This window comes from Calidris pugnax, unplaced genomic scaffold, assembly GCF_001431845.1.
Source record: "Calidris pugnax isolate Ruff unplaced genomic scaffold, ASM143184v1 scaffold118, whole genome shotgun sequence".
Lineage (NCBI taxonomy): Eukaryota > Metazoa > Chordata > Aves > Charadriiformes > Scolopacidae > Calidris > Calidris pugnax.
The window spans coordinates 224,461-247,051 of record NW_015090855.1 but is presented as its reverse complement, the minus strand read 5'-3'; the positions used below and the strand labels follow the sequence as shown (position 1 = coordinate 247,051).

General features: G+C 47.2%; 2 protein-coding genes across 13 annotated transcripts in view; both read left to right on the top strand.

Moving 5' to 3' along the window:
• Positions 1-3,776, top strand: part of HNF4A (hepatocyte nuclear factor 4, alpha) — a 39,254-nt gene extending 35,478 nt beyond the window's left edge. For all 4 annotated transcript variants that reach the window (XM_014943644.1, XM_014943645.1, XM_014943643.1 and 1 more), the window contains exon 10: positions 539-3,776. In XM_014943644.1, the coding sequence (XP_014799130.1) occupies positions 539-681 (143 nt within the window). In that variant the 3' untranslated portion in view covers positions 682-3,776. The remainder of the gene's footprint in view (positions 1-538) is intronic.
• Positions 3,777-12,047: 8,271 nt separating this feature from the next.
• TTPAL (tocopherol (alpha) transfer protein-like) lies at positions 12,048-22,383 on the top strand. Of its 9 annotated transcripts, none has more exons than XM_014943767.1 (7): positions 12,050-12,093; positions 14,431-14,883; positions 15,608-15,801; positions 17,696-17,806; positions 18,547-18,744; positions 20,037-20,080; positions 20,910-22,383. In XM_014943767.1, the coding sequence occupies exons 2-6, from the start codon at positions 14,442-14,444 to the stop codon at positions 20,046-20,048; spliced, it is 957 nt and encodes a 318-aa protein (XP_014799253.1). In that variant the 5' UTR covers positions 12,050-12,093; positions 14,431-14,441; the 3' UTR covers positions 20,049-20,080; positions 20,910-22,383. The 9 variants fall into 9 exon arrangements, 6 of the variants coding, with proteins under 6 accessions (XP_014799248.1, XP_014799253.1, XP_014799252.1 ...); XM_014943766.1 differs by having other exon boundaries at positions 20,482-22,383; XR_001412252.1 differs by having other exon boundaries at positions 18,547-20,080.
• The last annotated feature ends 208 nt before the right edge of the window (positions 22,384-22,591 follow it).

Here is a 22,591-nt window from a genome sequence, read left to right as displayed (position 1 = left end):
TGAGTATGTGAGAAATTCCTATGCAGAAAGGAGGGAACGACAAACAGAAGGTCAGATTAGATTAGGTTAGACTGACTCAACAAGATGTCCCCTAGCAGACTGTAACTTTTATCTGGCCCTTAAATTTAAGGTTGAATGATCCCATCCAGTGCCTGCTGATATCAATGGAAAGGCTCCCCTTCCCTTGAATGGTTCAGACAAAAACACAGGTTCTCCACAAAAACACAGGAGAGTCTGGTCCACCACACTGGGTCACCACATGGGACCACCACTTGGGAATCTGGGCTGAAATGACTTTAGCTGACCAGAAAAGTGGCCAGTACAGGTTAAAATGCCAATAGCTCCCCTCATTCAATGTTCAGTATCGTGGCTTTTCCAGGGCATCTAACCCCACCTGTGTGGCTGGGCTGCCTTGCAGCAAACATTAGGAGCTATGGTTTTGCTGCAGAGCTTTTGCTTTGCTTATACCTGAACCTGGCAGGACTGAGGGCAGTTCCCAGTGCTGTCAACTCTTCTAATTTTATTTTTCTCCCTGTAGCTACTCCAGAAACTCCACAGCCATCTCCACCTGCAGGCTCAGGACCAGAGCAATATAAGCTGCTGCCTGGAGCCATTGCAACCGTGGCAAAACAGCCCACCTCCATCCCGCAACCCGCCATCACGAAACAGGAGGTCATCTAGCAACCTGCTGACCAGCTGGCCTCGTTTAGAAGACCGTGTGGGAGAAAAGCCTGAAGTGACTCTGCCACTGTGAAAAGAGAAGCCATCCAGAGGTCACCGGGCACAAACACACGGACTTGCTTATTGGACTAGTCCACCACCGCCAAAAGCTGTCTTCCTGCAGCTACGGACAGCATGTGCCATGGGCAGCCCCCAGCCCCAGAACTAAGGTTGAAGCCTTACTGAAACCCTCAGTCCTTGCAAGAAGGGCCAGATTTCTGCCACTCTCCGTGGGGAGGTTGCGGTGACCGGCTGGGGACGGTGCAGCTGGCTGTTCCCCCATTGCCACCTCTCAGCGTTGGTTCAGCACACACCAGACACTGAGAACAAGAGATTCTCTGTGCTTTGTGAATGGGGGGCTTCCCTCCCGCAGCCATGCCAGCTCCCCAGACAGTCCCCAGTCCAGTCAAACTTGATGGAGATGGAAGCTCCCCCAGGAGCATCACAGCACATGGGTTTTGCTCAGGCAGCACTGGCAGAACCGCTCCTCAGCCATGGCTAGTCCCAGGTCTTTGCATGGTGTCACCCTCCAGCAAACTTACCCCCCCAGCCAGGTCTAACAAATCTGTTCAGCTGATACTGGGGCAAAGTCTGGCCCACTGGGATTCTCCACTATGTGGATCCTTCTGCCTTTTGAGGGGTTTTGTTATTTCAGTGCTATGACCACCCTCCCACCACAAGGCTCAGAGAGGCAACCACTGCCAAATCCTTCCCTTACACCACTTACTGCCTCCTCGCTACCTGGACTGGGAAGTTGGGGGACCATGGGATTCAGGAGATTTCAGCTAATGGGATGGGGTCACCCCCATACAGGCTGGCAGTGGGCAGCACTGCCCAAAATATCACTGGCCCCACTACTACCTCTCAGCAGTCAGAAGACCATTGGATGCCTATTTGGAAGGAAAAGGGGGGGAAGGACATATGAAGGGGAGAGGCCTGTGAGGGTGAGAAGGGCCCAAGCCTCAGAGACTGGACCAAGGTCTTGGTCTGCCCAAGCGCTGGGAGCATCATGACCCAGGATCTCAGTTCAGACCCAGCTTTAATTTTAGATATGCCATATAATCTACTTGTCCAGTCCAGTGCCACTCCCTCATCTTAGAGTGGCTGATAACAGATTTATAGGTCTTCATAACAAGATAAGAATTTGTTATGGCTCTTTTAGACCTCAGAGGGTTTGAGGGCAGCAACTTCAAAACCACAATGCTTCGAGTCCTGCAGAGAAGATCGTCAGTGGTCAAGGAAAGACCCTGTCTTGCCCAAGCCCCTTGGGTCTGCCCCAGCCATGGGTCTGCACCCGCCTGCCCTGCTCCCTCCTTGCCACAGTCCCTGTTTCTCTGTGCCTGCCTGTGCCAAAGCCCTGCAGATGTGACCTTTGGTTTACAGCTGAAACCAGGAAAGGAGCCCTCCTGTGCCCAGCGCTCCCAGCAGGGCTGGAGCTCACATGGCTTCAGGCCTGAGTCATTTCTGGCAGCGCAAGGCAATAGCTGCTCTAAATAACCACAGACTATGTGGGGTGCTTGGCTTCATCTACCAGATGAAGCTGGTGGAACCAAGGCTGCCAAGAGGTCCCTGGTGGGGACGAATCTGGGCCAGCCCCAGCCAGAGGAGCTGGAGGTCTGTCCCTTGATTTCCAATGCAAAAATGAAACAACTCGCCTTGCGCTGATGGTGTCAGAAGTATCGTATCGTCTCCCAACACTGGTGGCATCGTACCGAGTAATTTATTGCAATGATGAATCCAATCATTTTCTGTAAATTATTTTGTAAATCACATTGATTGTTTATAATTGGGAGATTAAATGCAAAAAAAACCCAAACAACCCCGTAATAACAGGCTGTCTTTTCCAACTGCAGCAACCTTTTTTCCTGTACGTAGAGATACTCTGTGGGGAATCCTTTTTGGTCCATTTACACCAAGCATTCCTCGATACTGTACATTAATTTTTGCTGGTTACTGCCTTCCAATGGAAACAGAGGAATATTTCTTCACTAGAGTTTGTATTAAAAAAAAAAAAAAAAAAAAAGAAAAAAGATAAATAAATGCAGAAATATTTTCTAACTTTTCCCAGACAGATGGATTTCTTTCTTCTGGGAGGATTTATTTTAAATCAAGGGGCTCACCTTCATGTTGGGCTGAGCACAAAGCATATGTGTTTTGAGAAAAAAGCCCAAACAAGTATTGATGCTGTCGCCAGCTGTCACTATTTCCTGGCAAGCCTCATGTTAGCTGATGTCTGTCCTGGAGCCACGTGTGCAGGAATCGTAAGATTGAATGACAATCCCAATTTTCATTAAAAGAAAAACAAACACGAAGATAAATATTTGCTTTCATGATTCCAGAGAGACTAAAGACTTGAAGCGACCACACTGTGAAAGCCAAGTGAAGGAAGCCAAAATATGTTATTAGCATTTCGAATGTGTTCATTTTTAAGTCCCTCTTGTATTTCAAAGGTAATTTCTAAGCACTTTAGGGTGATGACTCTGCTTTGGTTCACACACAGCCAAGCTACTGCTGGCAGCAGGTGCAGCCAAAGGCAAACTGAGCCTACAGGGCACAATAAGGCGATAAAGTGAAAGTCAATTTGTCACTGGTTGTAAAGGTGAAGAAATACACTGACAATTAGAGAAGGCTCTTAATGACCTGTTTTTCTGCTCACGGGACCCTGCTCTCAGGTGTAGCATGCCAGGAAGATAACGGGAAGAAGGGAGAGAAGTCTAGATGGCTGTAAAGATTAGGTACCCAGGGAGGAACAACATTCAGCATTTTCATCTGCAGCAGGTGCCCCTCATGTGTCTCATCTCCCACCCTTGAGGTGAAATGGGGTGGGCAGTCCCATCCCAGGTATGAGGGCTCAAGAAGCAGCCTGATTTTCCATCCCACTTGCACATCCAGTGGCTTTCCAGTGACCGTCAATGCAGGTGTGAGATGCAGGAAGGAGATTCAGAGCTGCATTTGAGGACCTTGTGGAGACAGCACTTAGAGACTGCCTCCACTCTGGGGCCAAGGACCCAGGAGAATAGGACAGACCTCAAATAGTATACCCTCAACACATGTGCACCCACAATGATCTAGAGCCCTGATGCCTGAACAAGGCCAGCAAAGGCAGTCGCAGGACACGTGTTTTCTCAGCACACACACAGCGACATAGTATGATGCCTGAACAAGGCCAGCAAAGGCAGTCGCAGGACACGTGTTATCTCAGCACACACACAGCGACATGGTTAGTCCAGTCACGAGGAGGAAAAGGAGTTAGTTCCTTTGTTTAATGCAGAATAAAAACAAGGATTCCTCTGCCACAGGAACCTTGTGACTCATGGTTGGTTTTGCCTGGGTATATGCCCTAAAAACTCCATATATGTAATATCAAATCTTTGAAGCAATAAATCCCATGAACTGCTCTATCAAGGTTGCCCTTTACCTGGTTAATCTTAAATCAGTGCAGTCCCTCCAGGAGGTTTCTTATTGCTGGATTCAGCTCACTCGGGAAAAAAACCACAAACTGCTCCAGAGACAACCTTGTCCTTAAGTGGCATCCTCGATCCCAACGCTCAACTGTTCTGTCACTCCAGCCTGGAGTGTGAGACACTGGTCTTGCCTCTCGTGGGCTGTGGTTTATCCTGCTGGGCTCCCTGGAGCCCACAGGCAATGTCCCACGTCACAGGAGATGGCTGCTGTAAGGACAGCTTGTATCAGCCTTTAACACACAACTTTCTGATGTTGTTTTTGGACACAAGAGCTTTTTACTGTTCTCTCCTGTGCTTGCAACCCAGACTAAGGATGATTTCCTGGAGAGCAGTATCTCCAGCTGTGAAATCTTTTCACGATGTCCAAGCAAAGATATGTGAAAGTGGTATTTTTAGGTCCTCTGGCCACTATTAAATGCATTCTTTTCACATTCCTTATATAACCTTCATTTGAAATAGGCAACAGGCTTTAGAGCCTTTTCCACAGCTTTCATATCTCAGCAGGGTTAAAAAAAAAAAAAAAAAAAAGTATGGCAAACGAGTTTTATGACCTGCATATCATCTCTGACAAAAGCAACTATTGCTGCTATTAAACTTGCAAGTGCACACGCAGGCACAGATAGCCATGAACAACAAGTAGCAGCAGGGACGGCTCAGCAACGTGGCACTGCTGAGCCAGGCAATTCTGTGTGCCAGGCTGGCCAGTTCCATCGAGGCTGAGTGCAAATACCACCAATCAGTTTGGGAATTCAGGCCATACACTGCACAATCCCCTTCCACTCGGAGAGGCTGGAGGAGGAAGGGTAAGGTGTGGGTTATGTTTAAAATCCCTCTCCCCATTCCTAATTGAGGTGTGACCCTGATAATCATAAACACACCTAGCTCCTGAAAAATTGCCAGCCAGGCCAATAAAAATGGCAATATACTGTCAGCTTCGTTAGGTGTGGAGTGAGCTCGGCACAAACAAGACTGCAGTCACGTCCCTCAGTTCGGTGTCCTGTGTAAGACAGAAGAGGCTGCTGGGGTCAACAGAGTGCTCCCAGTTCAAGCACAGGAGGAGAAGAGCTCTGAGTCTAACCTGGGTCTTGGGAAGCAAGATGGTTTGGGGACTGCTTTTCCAAGGGTTACTCTGGCTTTTGATCTGATCGTGGCTGCTCCATCAGCTTTCAGAGGCCTGAGGTCATCCCTAACTTGGGAGATCAGTTGCAGATGAAGATACGTGTTACACAAACCACCGTGCAAAGCTTCATTTCAGCCCCTCACATCTGGCAATTCTGCCTGGCTGGGACCTGCAGTCCCTTGTGACCCCATAGACACACAAAGACCAGGGAGCCCCTCTCAGCCTGGGGGACCCCAAACCAGATGACTCTGGTTGGGTGGAGCTGTTGTGATTCCCTACTTCCTCCTAGAAACTGCCACAGGTGCAATAAGCAGTGCAAGAGCTGCCTGAGCAAGGTGTTTGAATAGACACCCACAGCAGAAAGCACTGCACACCCAACAGGAATTCCTCACTGCAGCTGCCAGCCTAGGTGTTAGTGCTGGCTGGAACATGACCTGTTCCCCTGCACTGACCAGGAAAATCATTACAATAAAGTAACTCGGTAATACACTTCTCTGTTCCTCTCCAGGACTCTCCAAAACTTCACTGTGCCTTAAAAACACCGATTAATTAATCCTTGCCATGGGTTAGTATTACCATTAACTACCGACATGGAGTGCACTTGTTCATGCGTATCCTAGGATCCACTCAGAGGTCTCCAAAACTTCACTGTGCCTTAAAAACACTGATTAATCCTTTCCATGGGTTAGTATTACCATTAACTACTGACATGGAGTGCACTTGGTCACGTGTATCTAGGATCCACTCAGAGCTGATCTGCAGAGGATACAAAGCCTTAAAGGTCCACCTAAAGAGATGTGGAGCTCCCCAGCTCCTTACCTCTGCATAGTTTTCAGCCCTCTCTAAAAATTACCTTGAAGTGTGGGATTAAAGTGGCATATTCTCACCTGGAAGAGCACAGTGGGGAGCTGCTGTGCTGCATGCCCACGGAGAAGGCAGCGGAGACAGCTCCAGCATTGGGGGCTCTTACATTTCCATCCAAAACCTGCTATGTCCTGCGTGCACCAGCATTGGGGGCTCTTACATTTCCATCCAGAACCTGCTATTTCCTGTGTGCAGCTCTTCTCCTCACAGCCCACCACGCAGCTGCATTCCTTCACCCCAAGGCTGTGCAAGTGCCTGAGATATTGCTTAGGAGCTGCTCCCACACCCAACCATGCTTCATTCCTATCCACTGACATACAGGCCTGTGAGAGGTACCAGCACTTCATCAACCCGTCTTTTGAACACCTCCAGGGATGGTGCCTCAACCACCTCCCTGGGTAACAGCCCACCACGCAGCTGCATTCCTTCACCCCAAGGCTGTGCAAGATATTGCTTAGGAGTTGCTCCCACACCCAACCATGCTTCACTCCTACCTGCTGACATACAGGCCTGTGAGAGGTACTGGGTTAAAAGCCCCAAGAGCAAAAGCACCCCGTCCAACCTAGGGATGAGCAGTGTTTCCCTCATCCTGCCCCTGGAACCTACACCATTTACCAACTGGGTTCCTGCAGGAGCAAACCCAAGTGCTCCTACTGCTCCTACACACTCGGCAGTGCCACAGCCATTGCCGTGAAGGGGCTGGCAAGGAGGACATGTCCCTGAGCAGCACCTTCACAGCCCCCCATGAAGGCTAATCCCACCAGGGACCCATCCTACCATGGAGACAGCTGCTTTCCTTCCAGTGTGCAAGGACACCGTGAAACACACTGAAAGACTGAGAAAACACTGTCTCACTTCAGAGTAAATGAAACTACAAAAATCCCGTCATATTTAAAACATTCAGAGGTCCTGCCAAGCACATTCCTCGCTGAGCTTTCGCAAAAACAGCACTGGTCTTGAAGCTAGTCAAGCCAAGGAGCACGGGGAAGTCTTCTTGGCTAGGTACGGCTGCGGGTCTGTGTCACACCGCACACTTGGCTTCCTGGTGGTCTAACTGCATGTTAGCATGACTTCATGAGCCTGGGTGGGGGGTGCCTGAATGCACACAGCTGCTTCAGCAGCAGATGCTACAGATTTGCGTGTATTTGCCTATTAGTGCCTCTTTCCACAGCTTTGCATGCGGGTCTGGCCTGCCCTACGTGTGTGGGGAGAGCACGAGCAGAGCAGGGGCAATCCTCTGCAGCATGGTACCTTCTTAGAATCATAGAATCGTCTAGGTTGGAAGAGACCCTTGGGATCATCGAGTCCAACCATCTACCCTACTCTACAAAGTCCTCCCCTACACCATGTCCCTTAGCACTGCATCTAAATGGCCCTTAAACACAGCCAGGGATGGTGACTCCACCACCTCCCTGGGCAGCCTGTTCCAATGCCCTATCACTCTTTCGGTGAAAAATTCTTTCCTAATGTTCAATCTAAACCTACCCTGTTGGAGCTTGAAGCCATTCCCTCTCGTTCTGTCACTAATTACCTGTGAGAAGAGACCAGCACCAACCTCTCTACAGTTCTTCTCACAACCGAGCCTGTCATCTGTGAGATCCGCTCCTCACACCATGACATGCAGGGTGAGAGCAGGCATGGAAGCCTATCCCGCAGGATGTACACTTCCAGGCTTTGAGACTATGAATATCTATGGTAATTTAGGGCATATTTTCTTTGTCACTTCACCCTTTGAGTGCAGAGAAATAGCTGTTGGATTGTCTTGCAGCCAAGTGCCAGGCACCATGTCTGGAGCAGGTTTACACCAGGCTGGTGTGGCCCTGCCTGGGGAGATTAGGAGGGGTTCCATTCCCTGCAGCCCTTTCCACGCCGCTGGACGGGTGCAATGGAAGAAACTCAGGCTTGAGATACAACAGGGCCCCACGCGTGGGCAGACCTCGCCAGCGCTATGGGACCAGTGACTCTCTGCTCTGATGCTGAGCTGCCCAAAAGGGTTGTGTAATTTGTGGGGCCCAGAGGTTCCACCTGCACCCCAAGGACCGGAGCCCCTCTTGGCCTGAACTGTACATAGATTATCTTTATTACAGGACTGTTATGTTTGCACAGTTTAGTGATTTAATATCAGTTTAAAGCTTTCTCTGTGAGCAATGCTGTTTGAAGTCATGCTCTCTTTTCGGTCTCAGCTTGCCAAGACTGTAAAACGTTTATTGCTAATGGTGGAAAAGCTTAAAGAAGCCAAGATAACTTTCCCAGGCTGGGTATTAAGACTGGTCGGAAAAGTAAATGAGTGAAGACTATTACATGGACTTCATTAAATATCAACCAACACCAACAGCCATTCATTTATAACACAACGGCAGGGCGCGGGAGCTCCCAGGAGAAGAGCTGAGAAAGGTATGTTATCACATGTGATAGGAGAGATGAACATGAGAAGGGCTGGATTCCCCATGGGGCTCCCAAGTGGTGTGGCTCCCAAGGTCAAGGCAACACAAGTCCTGAGTGAAGCTCCTGCAAAATACTGCAGCTTTGGACTGATGAAGTGTCAGAGTTGATGCAGTTTATCTCCTTTTGGCTGGGGAGGGTTGCACACATGTGGTGCAGTATGTTCTTCTCCCTCTTACAGCTGTGAGTAAGGACAAAACTCTCCAGGTAGGGGAGGACTGTCAGCAACTGAATGTTTGTTTTCAGTTTTTAGCTTTTACTTCCTTATAGAGGGGTTCTGCCTTTACTGGTTTCTAGTCACGCCAAGACCAGTTAGAGTAAATTACAGAAACTGTTGCTACCTTTCCTGTGATTTCAGTGTGCCAGTACTTCAAAAGTCCCCCAACAACTTGGCTTGGTGCTTGAACCCCTCACTTCCATTCACCACCTACCACTCTCTTTGAGTTAACATTCCCCACATAAGCAAAATAGAGATAAGGGACTTACTTCATTTGGGGACCATTCCCAAATTACATTTCACTTCCAGTCTTTCGTCACTATGCAGTATTCTCACTACTACCTTCCTCCCATCCTCTTACCTGCCTAAGGCTCTTGCCCTTATTTAAATAGCCTTTTTCACATCTCAATGTGATTGCTGATCCTCACTTGCATCCTGCCCTTATTGTACTCCAAAGCAGAGCTTCCTTCACACATCACTCCTTGCAAACATCCCTGCTTACTCCTAACACCCTGTTGCAGCAGCTCCTAACCAGTCAGCTCTGGAACTGCCACCTCCCTGCTAAATTTTCCTCCCTTGTTTAAGGGGTGCAAATTCCAACCAGATTTTGCAACCTGTAGCATAAATTTGTATTTGCAGTTCCAGTGTTTCCCAGCTGTTCACTGTTTTTAAGCCTTTTCTCAGACCAGCCCTGCCTCCCTGCTAACTTCAGCAATAAGCTGGATCAGGTGTACCTGGGAACCTCCTTCATCCCTTCAGCTGTGAGACCACAGACCCTTCTCCCCAGCACACACCTTCTCCCTCTCTCCAGAGGGATGGCTCCTGCCCAGAGACAGCTCCCTCCAAACTGTGTTTGTGGCTGCCAGCTTCAGGCTCCTACCTCTGCCCTGGGACTCCAGATCTCACCCCGCTGCTTCTCTCATGCTTGTACCACAGGTCTCTGTGCCCAGAAGCTGTATGAATGGAAACAGGAGCAATGTAAGGTCTCTACTCCTCCTGAGGTCCCTTCCAGCCTCGTTTACCCCATGATCTACTGGAAAGGGAATGGAGCAACATCATCAACAGCTCTAGTTCACACAGATCAGAACCGGTCCCAGTTTAGCTTGCCAGGCTGCACCCAGCTCTGAGCTGGGGGACCCAAAGCAGGGCTGGATTGGAATACCAGCATAGGTTTGAATCAATGTACTGCCCCTCTCCGGAATGTCTCTCTGCAGGTAAACACCTGTGGCACACTCAATGTGCTGCTACACTGGGGTATCTCTTGCCAGGTATGGCATCACTTAAATAGTTCCATTTTGGGAGGATGAAATTGGAAGAGAAATAAATCAGAGCTGAGTCTCAGATGACGCAGAAAAGCCTTGCTCACCACTGCGGCGGGCTCCTGGGGTTCCCGCTCTTCGTCTAAGTATCTTTGACTCCCTCTCCTGGCTGAAAACACGGGTTACAGCTGAGAGGAAAGGGCAGAGCCTTCGGAGCTCACAGGGGTCCTCAGCCTGGGGAGAGTCCCCAGCAGGACGCTGAGCTCGTTTTGCAATCTCACTCTGTGTTCATAGATCAGGGGGGTTAAACCTGTCCTTCCCCCCATGCCCCAGAACTCCCTGTTAAATTCTTTTTAATGCAGCAAGCTTTGGAGTGACCATCTTTTTAATTTTTATTACAAATGCCATGCAGAGAGGTCAGGCATTGCTATCTGAACTCCTGTAGGATGCGGGCTTCTATCCTCTCAAAACCCAAACCAATAGAAAAAAAAAAAAAGGTGAAAAAACGTATTAGCGCTTAGTACCTCTGTTGGCATTTCAATTCTGGCTGCAGCCAGCACATCTCTGGAGCCCCAGTAACATCCCAACACAGGAGGTAGCTGCACTTGCCTGGACCCTAGCTCTGACCAGGTAATTCCGTGCTCTCCTGTATTCTCTGCTGCCTCCATTGATTTCCAGTAGACTGTAGATTTAATCACGTTCCTTCTGAGTACCACACACATTTCTAGGTCAAATAGAGCTTGCAGATAACTACGCTTACAGAAAATACGGCTGAAGGACACTTCCAGAGATTGTCTATTGCATTGCATTCTGCCCTTGCTCTGGCTTTCCGCTGGCTGGGGAGGCTCCGGGGCCTGCAGATGGTCCTGCGGCCTCATTGCCCGGAGCCCCAGTAACATCCCAACACAGGAGGTAGCTGCACTTGCCTGGACCCTAGCTCTGACCAGGTAATTCCGTGCTCTCCTGTATTCTCTGCTGCCTCCATTGATTTCCAGTAGACTGTAGATTTAATCACGTTCCTTCTGAGTACCACACACATTTCTAGGTCAAATAGAGCTTGCAGATAACTACGCTTACAGAAAATACGGCTGAAGGACACTTCCAGAGATTGTCTATTGCATTGCATTCTGCCCTTGCTCTGGCTTTCCGCTGGCTGGGGAGGCTCCGGGGCCTGCAGATGGTCCTGCGGCCTCATTGCCCGCCACCTTCCTCCTCTCTTGGCAGCCCTGGAGGTCGCTGCTGCCTCAGATACCGGCTTGGGCCCCGATGGGGGAAGGCAGGCCAGGCCCTGGCAGGGAGAGGCCCCGAGGACATGGCAGGTCACCACCCGAGCACTCCTGCTCTGGAAGGTCAGCTCCGGGGGGTTCAATATACGGAACTGAGCCTTTGTGGCTCACGGCTGGAGGGAACGAAACGTCGTTGCGGAAAGAGCCGGGGTTCAATTCAAGGGCCGCAGTGCCCCCCGCGAAGGGGTACCCTGCTTCCCTCACACCCTATCGCCACAAACAGGGGAAAACCCGCATTTTCGGCCCACGGCCGAACACACCGGCACCCTCTCGGTCGATTTCGCCCGGCGAGGGGAGGGTGACCGGGGGAAGGGACCGGGCGGCTTTGTGGCTCACGGCTGGAGGGAACGAAACGTTGAGGAGAGGGATGCTTGTGGCTCACGGCTGGAGGGAACGAAACGTCGTTGCGGAAAGAGACGGGGTTCAATTCAAGGGCCGCAGTGCCCCCCGCGAAGGGGTACCCTGCTTCCCTCACACCCTATCGCCACAAACAGGGGAAAACCCGCATTTTCGGCCCACGGCCGAACACACCGGCACCCTCTCGGTCGATTTCGCCCGGCGAGGGGAGGGTGACCGGGGGAAGGGACCGGGCGGCTGCCCCCGGGCCGGCCCCGCAGCGCCCCGCACCGCGCGTGCGCCCTGGCTACGTCATTTCCGAGCGGCCGCAGTAGTTCCGGGGCGCCGCTGCTTGGAGACGGCACTGCTGCGCGGGAGCGCTCCGGTACGGCGGCGGGGCCGGGCCTGGGGTGTTGGTGGCGGGGGGCTGCGTGGTGCTCTGGGGGTCGTGGGGTGGAAGGTGCCGGAGCCGAGGGGTGGTGTGAGGTTAATGCCGGAGCTGAGAGACTGGAGGGAGAGGTTAATGCTGGAGCTGAGGGGGTGGGTGGGGGGTTAATGTCGGAGCTGAGGGGCTGGGGAGTGTCTAAGGGGGGAATGTCGGAGCTGAGGGGGGGGGTGGGAGGTTAATGTCGGACCTGAGGGGCTAGGGGGAGTCTAAGGGGGTAATGCTGGTGCTGAGGGAGTGCTGTGTGGGGTTGATGTCAGAGCTGAGGGGCTGTGGTGGAGGGTCTAAGGGGTTAACGTTGGAGCTGAGGGGCTGGGAGAGGTGTGTGTGTGTATGGGGGGGTTAATGCCAGAGCTGAGGGGCTGTGGGGGGTGGGGGTGCGTGGGGATTAATGCTGCTGGGGTAGTGGTGCAGGGGGCTAATGCTGGGACTGTGGGTTGTGTGTGGGGCTAATGCTGGAAATGCCAGAGCTGAGGGGCTGTGGGGGGTGGTGGTGCGTGGGGATTAATGCTGCTGGGGTAGTGGTGCAGGGGGCTAATGCTGGGACTGTGGGTTGTGTGTGGGGCTAGTGCTGGAACTGAGGGGCTTCCTCGCCCCTATGCCCTGTTCAGTGCCTGGCCAGGCGCATGAGCTCCTCTGATCCCCATGGGCAGATGCTCAGGCCATCAGGGCAGAGGCTGAGGATTTGGGGCCCTCTGCCCTGGGGAAGGTGAGGAGGGAGCGCTGCTCCCTGGTGCCAGATCCTCTGCAGGAGCCTGTCTGTGCATGTCCTGCACAGCCCAGGCTGTAGCAAGATGAAACACGTCCCTGGGATTTTCCCTGAGGAGCCTGGGGAAGGTGTGGTAGAAGTAAGCAATTGAGCTGCAAGAGAAAAGCTAGTTGTGTGGGACAGGTGTTATTCTGACAGGCGATTCCTGTCTGACACCCAGGAGGGGTATAGTGTGTCCTGTGGGTTGTGTGTGGGGCTAATGCTGGAACTGAGGGGTTCTGAGGGACCTCTTTGCCCCTGTGTCCTGTTCAGTGCCTGGAGCACTGGCAGGGTTCGTGGGCTTCTCTGATCCCCATGGGCTCAGGCCATCAGGGCAGAGAATGAGAATTTGGGGCCCGCTGCCCTGGGGAAGGTGAGGAGGGAGTGCTGCTCCCTGGTGCCAGATCCTCTGCAGGAGCCTGTCTGTGCATGTCCTGCACAGCCCAGGCTGTAGCAAGATGAAACACGTCCCTGGGATTTTCCCTGAGGAGCCTGGGGAAGGTGTGGTAGAAGTAAGCAATTGAGCTGCAAGAGAAAAGCTAGTTGTGTGGGACAGGTGTTATTCTGACAGGCGATTCCTGTCTGACACCCAGGAGGGGTATAGTGTGTCGTGAGTGACTGAATAGGTATAGCTCAGGAAAAAAAAGGCATGTTTTTCCCTTCCAGTCCCAGGTCAAGCTACAGGAAGTATACCAGACTCATAATTTTATAATTTTGCACTCAACTCTATCCACTTGTTACTGGATTTAGAAATTCCAGCTCCTAGATGAGAGATAAGTATACCAGACTCATAATTTTATAATTTTTCACTCAACTCTATCCACTTGCTACTGGATTTAGAAATTCAGCTCCTAGATGAGAGAGATTGGCAGCACACTGAAAACCATATTAAGCCTACCTTAATAGCCATATGCAGTGCTGGCATAAGAGTCTGTAATTTTCCCACCTGCTCTGTGAACTGCCACCATTTCTTATATTCCTGAGTGCTGCTCTTCCTGAATTGCTCAAAATGTTCACTTGGGCAGACATACTGATTGATACACGTATTTGCCAGAGAAGTTAATGAAAACTCCTGGCTGTCGGAGCTCAGCTAGGAGAGTTTCTCAGAAGAGGGTGGTAATTTGACCAAATGTGAGAATCCTGCCTAACGGGGATATGTTTACATTGCTTTGTTTTCCGGTTTGACAGAGGAAATAAATGTTAAGGCAAATTAAATTCTGTATTTTGTAATGAGGCTTTGTAATTTTGTATTTTAATTTTTTTTTTTTTTTTAATTTGGTTAGGCTTCATCTAAGGTTGTTTTCTTCCTGCTATGCAGAATAAAAAGATTAGAGAAACTGGCACTTTCTAGTCCTGGGAAGAGAATTAAAATGTCTGAACTGTACTTCTGGCTGCAGTGCTGGTTCTTGCAAGGGCTGTCTTGTCACCAGGGAAATGGAGGGATACAGGACATAATAAACATGTAAATAATAAATAAGATTGTTACTGCATGGGATTGTTTGTCACGTGTAGTGCTTGGTTTTTGACAGATTCCTGCTGCATGATGTCAGGAGACAGTGACTGCACCAGGACAAGTCCGTCAGCGGGGTCTCCATCAGACAACGAGTTCTTGCCAGATCGGCCAAAGTATGTTTGCTCGCTGTCTCCTGATCTCATTACCAAAGCCAGGGAAGAGCTCCAAGAGAAACCTGAATGGAGGCTCCGTGATGTGCAAGCACTCCGAGACATGGTGTGCAAAGACTATCCCTCCCTGGGGACCTGCCTGGACGATGCTTTTTTGCTAAGATTCCTCAGAGCCAGGAAATTTGATTATGATCGAGCTCTTCAGCTTCTGGTGAACTACCACACCTGTAGGAGGAGCTGGCCTGAGGTCTTCAACAATTTGAAGCCGTCCGCAATAAAGCCTGTCCTGGAGTCTGGTTTTGTCACTGTGCTGCCTCACCTGGACCCAGAGGGACGCCATGTCGTCTGCATCCGTCCAGGTATTGAAACACATGAATGTCTTTGTTCTTCATCTTCGAGGTGTGTGTGGGCCAAAAATGTGTTTCCTGCTCTCCTGTGAACACTGGTTACTTTCGCAGAGTATGTGGGTTCCCTTTGAAAGTGGAAAAGTTAACTTGTGAAGGAACAGGTTTGTCGTTAGCCAACGTTACACCAGTTCCTTTTCCTGTGTCAGCAATAACTGCAGTTATGTCAAAACAAAAATGCAGTGAGGTGGGTTGATTAAATGTTAGGTGATTGAAGAAAAATTAATGTGTAGTAACTCAAATTGAAACAGGGCTGCTGGCCTACAGTTAGAAGCTTGTAATTTGCTTTGACAATAAGTGGAGAGAGGAGCCTGTGGCTTTGACTCCCGTGTAAACAATCGGAGCCTTCCCTGTGCTTTTGGTGCTGCCAGGCTTGCTGTAAATTTCTCTTCATTCATTCTCCTCCTTTCCATTTACCTGCTTTCTTTCTGAGCTGAAACTGCTTCTAATGAGCTGTGCTGGGTGGAGAACGGGGTTCTTAAAACCACTGCCTTTGCTCCTTGAAGTGAACATGAGTTGCCATTTATCTCTTGCTTAAGAAAGGCTGCTCTCAACTAGAACTGTGGCTATTAAAGACTAACTTTTAAAGAGTCCAGGAAAATAGAAAATCAGTTTTTGGAATGTGTATTGTTAGCTTATATTTACTCTCCGACTTACCATCCATGTCTTGTAACCTCAGACAGATGGACACCCAGTAATTATCCGATTACTGAGAACATTCGTGCCATATACTTAACGTTAGAAAAACTCATTCAGTCCGAAGAGACCCAGGTGAATGGAATTGTAATCCTGGCAGACTACAAAGGAGTCAGCTTATCTAAGGCGTCTCATTTTGGTCCTTTTGTAGCCAAAAAAGTGATTGGAATTCTTCAGGTAAGACCTGAACTGGTGGGAAAATAAGCTTGTGCATTGTAAATGACTGCTTCTGTGTCTAGAGTTCTTGACTGTTTCACTGGAAAGTTAAGCATCTTGGCTTTTACTAGCAGAGTTAAAACACGTCTCTGCCCAAACAGTTTCTCAGACCCTTGCCAACTTACCTCACTTGCCTTTTTTTTGACTTTTGCATCCCTAAAACTAAATTTGCATTACAAGTGCAAACTTTGAGTTGGAACAGAAAAAAAAGTGGTTCTGCTTGGTAGTGGTAAGAAAGAGAGCGCGAGCGAGCAGTGAATTACAGTTACAGATAAGACACCCCTTTGCCTGAATGCTGAGGAATGGCTCATGACTTAAATGCTTCCCATCAGCCAAGATGGAGCAGGTCTGACCACTGGGCGAGTGCAAGTGCAGGTACCGCTCCAAAAATTCTGCAGAGAGGAATTTTGAATCCTCCTCACTTGAGGAGGATTTCCATCCGCTCCCTGAAAGGAGAGAGGCTTCTTCAGCATAGGGGGCAGCAAAAGAGACAGTGATGAGGATCTGACTAGATGTTTGGAAGGAAAATGTTGGAGAGCAACAAGGGCGTGAGCACAAGTGGAGTTGTACAAAATGGGAAGGTGGAAGGAGTGAGGAGTAACCTGGCCAAAGCAGCAGGAAGGTCTGATGATTTTAGTTGATGTTTTGTGGGCTATCTGGGGGAGTGAGAGGAGGAAAATTTCTCTTGGATGGGTTCATTCTCTTTTATTCTGGCCTGAGCTGGTTGTATCTTGGGGAGAGGACAGGGGGAATCAGGGGAGTTTACAGAGGTGAGACTTGTGAGTTTATGAATGCCTATATAAAAACTCACTCCTTTAAATGCACACAGATCAAAATTTAACTGTCTGAACCCATACTTAATTTGCACAAATAAAATGATGGGTTTCCTGCTGTTATTTAGTGAAAACTACTCACAAAACAAAAGCTAAACTTGATGAAGGATCTAAAGGTATGGGTGGGGTATAACTGTTGCATCAGCCTTGCTGAGCTGCATCTCTTGCAGAGATGAGCTTCATAAGGAGAAAAATACTCCTGCAGTTACCTGCTTTTCACTCTAAGCATTAACTGCTTCCTTTCTGTGTGTAGAGCTGGTTATAAGGGAAAGAAAGTTAACTGTGGCACATGAGGCCTTAATTGCTGATCAGGAATTTTTGCCTTGGAAAAATGTTTCTGCAACTAAATTTCTCCAGCAGAAATCACATAATAACTTGTTTTAAACTGTGTTGTACAGGAGACACTGTGTTCTGTTGGCAGCAGAGCCTGTTTGTCCTTTGCAGTTAGCATGACAGAATAGTTGGAAAGGCAGGAAAATAATGACAGTAGATTTCTTCCTTATATAAAACCACATTTTAGAGTATCTTGGGCACCAAATCTTGTAGTTGGACATTGTTAGAACCAGCCTGCTCTGAGTGTGGTACACTACTCAGAAGCCAGGGCTATAACTTTGTAACTGCCTCCTTATCAGGGTTGGGAATACTCAAAGGACAGTGATTACCTAAGGGCCTTTGTCAAGGGAGATGAAGAACAACATGAGAAATGAAGATTTACTGACAGAAATAGATTTATCAATGTCTCTTGGCTTTAGGATCTCATTCATGAGAAATGAAGATTTACTGACAGAAATACATTTCTCGATGTCTCTTGGCTTTATTTTTATGCCCACGGATCTCATCTTAAGACTATATTTCATATTGCAAGGTGTGTTTCTGTTGCTGTATTGGTTTATGTTGGTACCTCAGATGGAAGTTTGGGAGCCAGTGGGTTGTGCTGGCAGTCAGTCTCAGGACATTTTAAAAAGAGGAAGATGGCAAATGTTTTTTTAAACTGTATTATAAAAATCTTCTTTACCCTTCAGGATGGATTCCCCATTCGAATAAAAGCTGTTAACATAATAAATGAACCTCGTATATTCAAAGGCATTTTTGCAATCATCAAGCCTTTTCTGAAGGAAAAGATAGCAAATCGGGTAAGGATTTGTGTCGTTTCAACATTAATGCTAATGTTTGTAAGTTCTTTGCATGCCCACTGCAAGTAAAAACTGCTGAGAAACCTCACAGCTAGAAAAATGTTGGTGCCTTTTACTTGATCTAACTGGTCTTTTCTGCTTTACTTTTTAAAAGATGCTTGTTGGGAAAATGCTTCATGAGAGAGAAGCTTTGAGGAGTGTAATATTGGCAGAACGTTAATATGGATCTTTAGTACACATACTATGTGTTTGGGACGCTAATTCCATCCCTGGGGTTGGATTATCTTGGCAAGTAGCACTTTGTTTATGAGATGGTGTCACATGAAATCTGTTTTGCCCCTTCCTTGCACTTCTCCCTTATGCCAAGCATCCTGCATGGCACTAGTGTTCTCGCCATAGGACTGGGTGTAGCTGCAAAAGATGATGTTTTTTCCACAAGGATAAATCCTTCCAATCCCATGAATGAACAGTTGAATTTGGAACTTCAGCACAGGCTGGCAAATGCGAAGGCTCTCTTCCTAGGATTTAAGCTGCACTAGACTTGGATCTTCTCAAGGCTTCTCTCACCAGTGTGTCTAGCTGCACTTGCCCAGTGTTGTATGCCGCCATTTGCACATAAAGTCATTACTCCTAAAATTTGGTCTTTAGCTCGAAATAAGCATGTTACCTGACTGTTTCAGTAATTTGCTGTGAAGTGTTTGCTATGCACTGTTAAAGTTACCTTTTGCTTGCTTCTTCAGTTTTTTCTTCATGGCTGTGATCTGAATTCCCTTCATCAAAACATTCCTCCAGTGATCCTTCCTGAAGAGTACGGTGGTACTGCAGGGAAGCTGGACATCTCCGCGTGGAACGAGCTGCTGCTGGCCTCCGAGGAGGACCTCCTGCATGATTTCTCCCAGCTGGTTCTCCCGTGTGACAGCTCTCCCCATGACATGCTAGTGAGTGGGGACGCTGACGAAAAGCAATGCGATGATTCTCTGCGAGGCATGAAACCTCAGCTCTATTACTGTTATTAAAAAAAACCAGTGAAGGGAAGTTTTCCAGCATGGTCAAGATCTGTTCTGATAGGTGGTGGTGTGAACTCTGCCTTACTCCTAAACCTGCAGCTGGGAACAGACCGCTGAGGCACTTTACACCCTAGAACCAAAGGAAGCTGAAGAGGGCACAATGGGGGCAGGGCAGAGTTTGGGGAGGGTAAAGGCAAAGAGCACAAGTTATGGAGAATACTTGAGGCTTATCAGCCTCTGTGAATGATGCAAACTGGCCTATTCTTTCTAATGACAAAATAACATATTGCAGGATGTTAACCTTGATAGTTTCTTACCCTTTCCCCATACAGACGAAAAGTGACAACAATGATTTACTAGCCTTGTGACCATCCATTCCCTTCCCCTTCTGCAAACCCCGGTAATCCAAGACAAGAAAATTGCTTTTGAACGTTGCAAAATGTAGTTATGTCAGTGAAGATTGCTTAGAAACATAAAAGTCTAACTTGGCCTGTCCTCTGTTGCTTGGTTCAGATTGTGAGTTGGCATTTCTGAACTATCTCAAGGAATATTTGTCTCTAATTAATATAGAGCAAAACTTTCTTATCCATTAATATCAGTATCGAGATAATTTCTGAAACTTCCTCACAGTAGGAAGAACTGTAACTGCTGGATTAACCACTGTAACATCTATGCCAAGGCTTATTATAAACAGATGCAATCTTCATTTTGAGAAAACAGGAAGTTTTTCAGATGAAGTAAAAGCTTTTGATTAGAGAACAGCTTCAGATAATGAGGTTCAGGACCAAATAAGGAAAAGCTATGTCAGCCACCTTCCTGCATTGTCAGTTGTTCTTTTCTTCAGCTGGGTGTGATGAGGAATTGGGTAACAAACTCATACATAGAATTTGTAAGGAGGCCTTGTAGCAGTTGGCGTATGATGTATAGAAGGCAATACTTCTTGTGAGACAGCAAGGTGCTGCTTTAGCTTGTTACTTTAGGCAGAATTTGGGTTTAACTCTGCGAAACCAAATGCAGACAGGCTACTTGAAAGCACATTCTTGAATTTCCTGGCATTGTAGCACTTTGTTCACCATGCTTGTTGGCTTTTTTTGTGAAATGTTACAACTTTGTTTTCAACTTTGTTGACCTCTTCTGTCTTTGGTTGTCATGTTCCTGTATGAAGTTAGACTTTAATAATCTCTGTAATATTTACCTGTAGCTTGTATTGCCTGTGCTTCTAGGTCTTTGTCTAGAGACAGAATTCAGACTCCGATGTCAAATCAGGGTAAGATACCTTTGTCTAAATAAGCTGCTCCCGCTCCCCAACTTCAACCTTTTTAGTGGTCTTGAACTAGAACTTAACTTTCAGCACAGTCTTTGCACATGTTCTTCTGCACTATAATAGTGTGGAGATGGGAAACCTCACTTGGACCAGGAAAGCACACCCTGTTATTTCAAAGTGAAATATTCCGCTATTTGGAGAAAAAGAACATCCCTTCTAATTGGAGACTTATCTCTAGAGCACTTTCTCTGGATGAAATCTTTATTTAGTGCTAAGTGGGATTATAGGTACCAGTTATGTTTCTATAAATATAAAACTAAAGCATCTTGAGGATTTCAGACATTCATTTTTCAAAGTGCCAAACTCTGTTTTGACTGTCTGTCTTCCTCTCAATCCCCCTACAGCACGATTGCGTTGCCAAAAAGAGACTCCTGCCACCGTAATGACTTCCTGATCTGGCAGCAGCCCTTGTTCTGGAACTAGGGAGTAGCAAATGCCACACCTGTCATCGGAGCCTTATAAAAGGAGATTGGGTTTTGAAAAGGGGTAAACCATGAAGCTGTTTTTTTGGGTGGCAGTCCAGAATTTGTGGGAGCAGGGAACTCATCACTTGAACTGCTTTGGATTAAAGGTGGGAAGAGATGAATTTTCCTCACTGAAAGCATCTGATTTTTCCTACCTTTATAAGGAAATTCGTTTTCCTCTTTGGCAGCTATTACCTTTAGCACTGGGGGGAAAAACCCCTACCGTTTTCATTTCCTTAAAATAAAGTAAAAGTACTGCTAGCCATTTTCTCCTCATTTCTGACCAGAACATGCTGCGTGTTTTGCAGAGATTAATTCAGTTTTTTGTGCCACCTAGCAAGACAGTAGCACACAGCACCAGGACTTAGAAAGGTAAGTGGTTGCCTGTGCCCTTTAATTGCTGGAACAGAGACAGTGGTGTTTATATTGTTTTAGTGCCTCTTAATTCCAGACACAATGTAAAAAAAAAAATAATAGGATGGACCATTTTTCTGAGGTGAAGGAACAACTGGTATTTGATGCTCTTTCCTCAGTTGTGCTGCAGGGTTTGAAGTTAGCCTACATGAACAGCTACTTTGCTCTCCTTATGTAACTACTAGAGAAGGAAGCTGCATATTCAAAATGCAATTTAGGATACTTCAAAAAGAAAAAAATATCTTGTGATGTTCAGGAAAAGGCTGAGGAACCTCTACAGTAACCAAACCCTTTTTCAGGCTTTTATATTCTCTTGCATGCCTTACATTGTAGGCAAAGTAGATTCATCCCTCCTTCCCCTTCTCTCCTCTGCTTGCAGAGAAACTAAGAATGATTGAAACTAAGTATAATTTAAACATAATAGATAAGGCTGTGTTATCAATGCTGAAAATAGCCTGTGTTATGCCTCCAGAAACTTGTTTTTCTTAAAGCTGGCTGCTGGGCAGTTGATGTCAGGATACTTGAACTAAGCCAGGCTTACCTTCATCAAGCATCTAACTGCTACTTCTAATTTGCTCTTTCTTGGCTTTAGAACTCAAGACAGAGCTGCAACTTTTTCGAGCTGTATCTCTACCCTTTTTCAGGTCCGTAACCAGTTCTTGACTTACCTTAGAGAAAGAACAGCTCTGTCTTCTATGTGCCTGACTACTGAGCTGAGAGTGCTCTTTGAGCTTTAGCACTTACTAGCAAAGAAATTGGTTTGTTTCCAAGATTTATCTTGTCAGCATTTGGAAAATAAACACTCATTTTAAGTATAGAGTCTCCTTATCTGCAGGTTGAGATAGGAAAAGCTTACAGGTTGTTTGTTTTTTCCCACTTGAAATAATAACTTTATTTCCAGAGGTTTTTTTTACATGCTTTGCCTAGTGCATAAGCTCTCCTGCCAAATCCAACATGAAATAAGGAAAGACAGTTGAACTGCATTGGGCAGCCATGGCTTTTGGCATCAAGTGGGACAAAAGGTAGCTGCATACTGTACATAAAAGTACTTGAATTTATACTTTTGCAAATGGGTGTTACAAACCCTGAGGTATTTTCAGGAATTGGGTCAAGTATTGTTTTTGTTAAATCTCATTTTGGCATGAGTTAATCATAGTGTTAGTCAAGCTAATAATTTTGCCTTCTGTTTTATGTGGGCCTAGAGGTGTTGGGTGGTTAAGTGTACATCTTATTTTGACAAAATTTATTTTTATATTGCATTTTATAAAATGAAGTGGTCAAAATGTGTACTTTTATGATGCATGACTGGTTGATTAAACACATTGTAACAGCTGCTAATTTGTTATTTTAAATATGTTTGCCTTGTTATGTCTTGGAGTATTTTATTGTAAAAGTCAATAGTGGCATATACTTAGTTCCACATGTTATGTTAGAAAAAGTGTTGCTTTCTACTGCAGAACCAATTTTTACTTGAACAACTCTACCTGAGCAACTTCAAGAAAAAGGTTTTACATCCAGTCATATCCAACTGGACACTGCAGCAGCTGACCAGCATTTTAATCATTGTAGGTAGCAT